Source organism: Diplodia corticola (genome assembly GCF_001883845.1).
Source record: "Diplodia corticola strain CBS 112549 chromosome Unknown scaffold62, whole genome shotgun sequence".
Lineage (NCBI taxonomy): Eukaryota > Fungi > Ascomycota > Dothideomycetes > Botryosphaeriales > Botryosphaeriaceae > Diplodia > Diplodia corticola.
In genome coordinates, this window is record NW_017971541.1 from 206,604 (window position 1) to 212,603 (window position 6,000).

General features: G+C 58.2%; 1 protein-coding gene across 1 annotated transcript; it reads left to right on the forward strand.

Annotated features, from left to right (window-relative positions):
* Positions 1-2,009: 2,009 nt before the first annotated feature.
* BKCO1_6200060 (mucin-5ac-like) lies at positions 2,010-2,471 on the forward strand (the record flags this gene model as incomplete). Its single annotated transcript, XM_020278100.1, has 1 exon — positions 2,010-2,471. One exon carries the CDS (start codon positions 2,010-2,012, stop codon positions 2,469-2,471), a length of 462 nt encoding a protein of 153 aa, XP_020126588.1.
* Positions 2,472-6,000: the final 3,529 nt, after the last annotated feature.

Consider the following 6,000-nt stretch of genomic DNA (forward strand, 5'->3'; position numbering starts at 1 on the left):
GCGGACTCGCGATATAGAGATCATCGGTGCTGGTCCCCACCGAGACTATAGGAAAGGCAGAGCTATCTTGTTCGGGCCGGGCTTCAGAGGCGTTCTGGAACCGGGGATGGACGTTGGCTTGGCCTGTTCGCTCCGAAGACGCAATTTGCAAATCCTATGCGTCGAGGAATTTTTCATGCTCATCATGTGGGATTGTGCAGCGAGGATTATTGCAGATGCCGCAGGCGGTGTGACACGACGGGCTGAAAACTGAATCGTTCCGAGCATCGGGTGCCACGGGTGCCACGGGTTTGCGGATGGAGGGAGCGATGGACAGGTACAGCGTCCCAGGACCGCCCTCGGGCGGCCCCTATTCCTTCTATTCCCGTGGGTGCTATTCTAGGGCGGACGCAAGGAGAAAGAGAAGGACGTGATATGCAGATGTGCGGGATGTACGGATGTACAGCCAGCGCAGCCGTACCTGCATGTGGTGTCACCACGTAGCACCACCTCAAGCGGCGCGCCAGCTGACGGCTCCGGCAATGAGGCAAATAAGAACGAAATAGGGCGCGGCTTGTGGGGGATCTCCGAACGCCTGGCAACTGGACCCTCGAGCGGCAGCCATGTCTCACCTTGTTTTGCTGGACCGCGAGACGCACAGGTTCGAGGGAGCGAGCGCGCGGGCGACGCCACTGCTGTCATGGTCGTGGGCCAAGAGATTGGGCGTGCGATGCTTGATCGTGAAGCCGGGGCGCTCGTAAAGGGGGAGGCGGCTTGGGCACGCTCTCACGGACGGGTAAGCTGATGCTGGAACCCGTGACAGGGACAGGCAGGCGGAGGACTGACGGGCATTCGCTCGGCGAAATTGGGTGGGTTGGAGCTGGAGAAGGGACCACAGGACCGCAGGACCACATCCGCCGACTCGCTCCGGCCGCCGTCTGCCGCCTGCGCCCACGTCTGCATTGGCTCCGCGGCCTCACCGCCCGCTGCAGCCTCCGGGGCGGTCGCTGGCACGGGGCCTGCCAAGACGCTGACGATGGGCTGCAGGTGCACTCGGTCGACAAAGCGCGGATAGGGGCAGCCGGCGGGCAGCCAGCGGGCAGCCAGCGGGCAGTCTGGTGGGGTGGCGGCGGCGGCGTCGGCGCGCGCAGCAGCACTGGAGGAGTTGAGGGTGGTGGTGCAGATGACGATAGAGGCAGACCAGGGCGGATTGGGACAATTAGGCAGCGCGGGGAGCCACGAGACAGACGGCGGCGGCGCAAGGGAAATGAGCCGGTGGTTCGGCCCAGTTTGGCAGTTTGGCAGTCGCAGGCAGCCGGTCTGGGACGGTCGGCTCGAGCAGGAAACGGCGGCAATCAAAGTGACACCGCCCACCGCCCGGCACGCTTGGTCGCAGAGCTGGGGCAGAGGGTGTCGCAATGTCGTTTCAGTCGCGCGCGCATTTCAGCTCAATATTGGCCGTCATCTGCGATGGGGGCTAGCGGGCGATTGCCGGGCGATTGTTGTGCTGGCGTGAGATTGTGTAGACTGCGCGCAACGAGCAAGAGCCGCCAGGAAGCAGCGTGCAATTTCCCGGGCGCACATCAGCCCTCTCTCGGACGCATGCGCCGGCGGGCACAACCGCTCAAGCCTGCCCGGCCCCTGCAAGCCTCCTCTCCCCCCACAATCCGCCAGCTGGGCGGCGAATGAAACCGCACAGATGCACCTTAAACAGGCACGCTAGACCGACTCGGCCTGTGCGCCTGTCGCCGGCCTTGGCCCCAATTTCACCGCCGCCGAGTTAAAATGCTGCCCTCGCCCTCAACACCACGCTTCTGCTCGTTGCGTCGCTCTCTGCCTCCGATTGCTCCAAAGCCTTCGTCGCTCATTCAGACCGAACTTCTGCTCTGAGCAGCGCTCGCGCCAGTCACTCTTTTACCACCACAAGAACAACAACAACAACAAAAACAACAACAACAGTCAATCGACAAGCGCCACTCTCCAGTAACTCACTCACCCGGGATCCCCACGAGAAAACCACCACCACCACGATGAAGACCTTCAGCCTCGTTGCCGCCTCCATGGCCCTGCTGTCCGGCCTCGCTGCCGCCGACGACCAGACGACGTCCGTCTCGACCCTCACCAGCACCCGCACCGTGCTGCATGTCGTCACCGAGACGCACTACTCCAGCACCGAGCTCGAGACGTCGACCGAGCTGATTGCTACCCCGGTCGTCGCCACCTCCAGCGCCACCCCCGTCAGTGCCACCCCCGTCAGTGCCACCAACACGCCCGTCACCACGCCCGTCGTCTACTCTGCCGGCAACTCGACCACGCCGCTCGGCACCGGTGGCTTCGTCAGCAGCGCCAAGGCCACCGGCTCGGGCTCCGTCGCTGGCGCAACCGGCGCCGCCTCCGCCTCGCCCACGCCCCCCACCGGCGCCGCCTCGTCGCTCAAGATCGATGCTGCCCTCGCGGCCATCGTCGCCGGTGCCGGCTACCTCCTGCTGTGACGGGTGTGAAGCCAAAGCCAAAGCCAAAGCCATAGCCTTCTCCTCGTCCTCCTGGCGGAGGGCCGACCATTTTTCACTTCGCCACCACCCTGATGGATGCGAGTCTCACCATTTCTGCATTCGGATTGGAGTCGTCTGAGCTGTCTTGCGGGAAAAGGTCTTGCTGCTACAAAATCATCAACCCATTTTCTCTCCCATTGACGAGTTACGTTTCTATACCCCGATCCACCTGCCTACCTACCTCACTACACCCCGGAAACCCGCGCTCCATACGATGCTTAATGTCTGTTGCCCTTCCCTCAACACCAACCTTTACTGTCCTTTTTACCTCTTTTACACCTTTTTTTGCGCCAATCTTTCCCCGCTCGCGGAGGAAATTACTTCGACTCATCTCGCAAGCGACGAGCAACAAACCACCCCTCACCCCTTCCGGAGCATAGATATCATGGAGGCGCGTCTGGGACGGCTTGGAGATACCCCAAATTTTACTAGTGTTCTTTCACAAAATTTACGCAAGATGCATCTAAACATTCTGGAGAGCTTTCCTTTTCGTCGAGATACCAGGCCTGGAGGAGATTATTCCATCCTTGACATTGACCACCTTTTTCCTTGGCAATTCTTTTTTGTTTTTCCATAATCGCAGTCCTGCACACGCTGCAGACAGTCGGACGTCCGACAAGTAAATCCAAAGTCGGAGCTCGGGGAGCAGAAGGAGAAATTGCTCATCCCGGCGACGATTCATCTAAGATCTTGGCCCGATCTCACAGTCTGCCACGCGAATGATGTGACGCATAATGTTCGATTTCTAAGCGCCGCCAACCAACGCTCGAGAAACACGCAGGCCACGTAGACGGTCGCAGCGAGCACAAAGTATCGTCGGCTGCTACGTGATCGCCCAAACAATCATCAACGACGTTTCCGCTCACTGTCGCTCCTGATCCTCACCGCAAGACCGTTAACGTTTCAAAACTGCCAAGCGCGACAAGAGATATCCCTTCGCTTAAAGAAACACCACGGAGCGGCCTTCACCAAAATACTAGCCTGAGGCATGTCTACGTACCACGGCCGCCCCCAGCGGCGATCTGTCTCGTCGTCGCCTCAGGTACCAAACAGTCAGGTTTCGACGCACACGTCTCCTTCGCCATCTTCTTCACTCTTGTTTGGCCGATGAATAAACGCAACAAAGGTAAAGACAACAAAGCTTTGTCTACGCCCGCGCAAGCTTAATTGACGCATGGAGTGTTTTGTGGCGGGCTACTCCACAGCAGACTATCGTTTCACAAGCCGGCCGACGCCTCGCTCCGTGCCGTGGGCACGCGACCTCTCGCTCTTTTCTCTCCCCTCTTCCTCTCTCACGCACACAGCCCAGAGGAAGAAAGGGCGGACGGAAAAAGTGGTGAGAGAGCGGCACCAGCCGCGGGCGTCTAACCTGAAGGGGGACCTGGAGGCGGCCTTGGGCTCGTTTACAGGCAAGACCAGGGGCTTGGTGAGTGCTTGGCAGAGGCAAAGCACAGGGCTTCGACTGCTGTTGAGACGTTTTCGAATCCCTAGTGCCGGGCATCTGGAAGGAAGGAAGGAAGGAGGAAGAGAAGGGAAGGAAAAAAAAAAAAACAAGTGTTCTGTTGCGGTCTGTCTGATGAACGACGCATACCCACTGAAAACTGCGGGTTGTCGTTTTCTGCAGGTCCCCGATGCGAGATCCGACGGACGCGGACTGCAGGGATCCCTGCCTGCCGGGTTTCTCTCTCGGCTGCTGGGATGCGGAAGGGAACAGAGAAGGAAAAAGCGGAGGCAAGCTCGCTACGGGGCGGGTGCTGGATGCCTGGCTCCGGTGCTCGGCAGTCGGAGCGAAAAGAAAACAAAAAAACAGGCCAGAGGAGATTGCCGACGCCGCAAAAGCCGCAAGCGAGTCGCCAAGAGGTTGGTTATCATCCTGCCGAAGAGCTTCCTTTCGTTGGCGTGGGTTGGCCGTCAATCGTTTTGCGGTGCGTGCTCACGCCGTCGCCCGCCAGCAAGATTTGGATTCTGACTCTTTCCATCCTGTCTACTCTTTGCTCTTTTGGGCGGCCTGTTTCCTTTCTGTCCGAGCGCCGTGATAGCAACTCGCCTAGCCTGCTTGCTGACTGGCCTGAAGAGGGAAATTGCAGCGATTTAATTTATCATCCGCGTGATTGCCAAGAATATAGACACGTAACTTCATACGTGCAGTATACAAATTACTTCTTTTTCGCCCCACTGGTCTTTCAATGCACATGTCGCTGATGATTGATTGCACGCTGGCGCAGGTCGATGCTGCGGGCCGGCGGCGGCGTCTCCCCTTCGCCATCATTTCCCCATCCTGCCTTGCATGCCCTACTATAACTTCATCCAATCACATCGCTTCCTCTTTCCGGGAGAAGCAACGCGACCCTTGCCAAAGTCTGTGACATCATCTAATCATGAGCCAAGGACGTGCGCAAAATAACCTTACTTTAAACTTGCATCTTTGCTTGAACCTCTCCTCGCCTTCGCCTCATTTTCTTTCCTGGGACTTGTTGCCATAAGGATGGACTGCATTCCACCGCGTGGACTCGTGGAACATACACGCTGCGCTGCTATAAGACAATAGGATTTCGTCACTTCTTGCACGCATGGATTCGAGGATGACTTACTTTGCACACGACACATGCCCGCGATTCCTCTCCGTTCCGCCAGCCACAGGCCTGCCGTCTCGAACCTCCTTTTGCTGAAATGACAGACAAAAACACGTCCGCGAATCGGCGAGCCCGTCGAATGGAATGGGGGGCCTGTGCCCGCGCGCGACACAAAGAACGAGACAAGAGAAAAAGAACAAAGCATTCACATTCCACAGTCGCACCTGATGGCCGAGACAGAACCAAGCAAAACCCCCCATCATCGTACGCCGTACCTACGTCGTCCCATCAAAAGTCTCTCTCTCGAGACCCACATTCCCCCGCACGCATCGAGCCGCGCCGCGCCGCCTCCGCCATGTCTTGTTTCTCCTTGGCCCTGGGGGGGAAGCCGCGGTCCCAAGCCCTACCCGCCGCGGGCAAGAAGGAGATGGCAATAATTGGGGGGGGGAAATACGAACCCACAAGCCAGCCGCTGGTGCCGGTGGATGTTGTTGGTGGGTGCCTGGGTACTTTTCAGCTGCGCCTCGGAACGCCAAAAAAAAAACGACTTGCTGCGACGCCACATCCGCGCGTCATCCGTTAACGGTTTTTCTTTTTTTCTTTTTCCCTTTTTTTCCCTTCTTATTCCTTCTTCTTCCCCCGCACCCGTGCTTTTCGGAACTTGTACGGATGTATTGAGACATGGAGGAGGGGGTTCGACGACCTACATGAGTCGTCGGTGGATCGAATCGCGGTGGGATATATGTAGATGGGCTGGATGGGGGTTCTTTCTGCAGCTCGTGGCTGCACTAGAAGAGCAAAACACGTGAAGGACAAACCAATCAGCTCATCAATCCCTACCACGGATACAACTTGACGGCAAATACCAAACCGCTCGCGAGACACGAGACCTTATT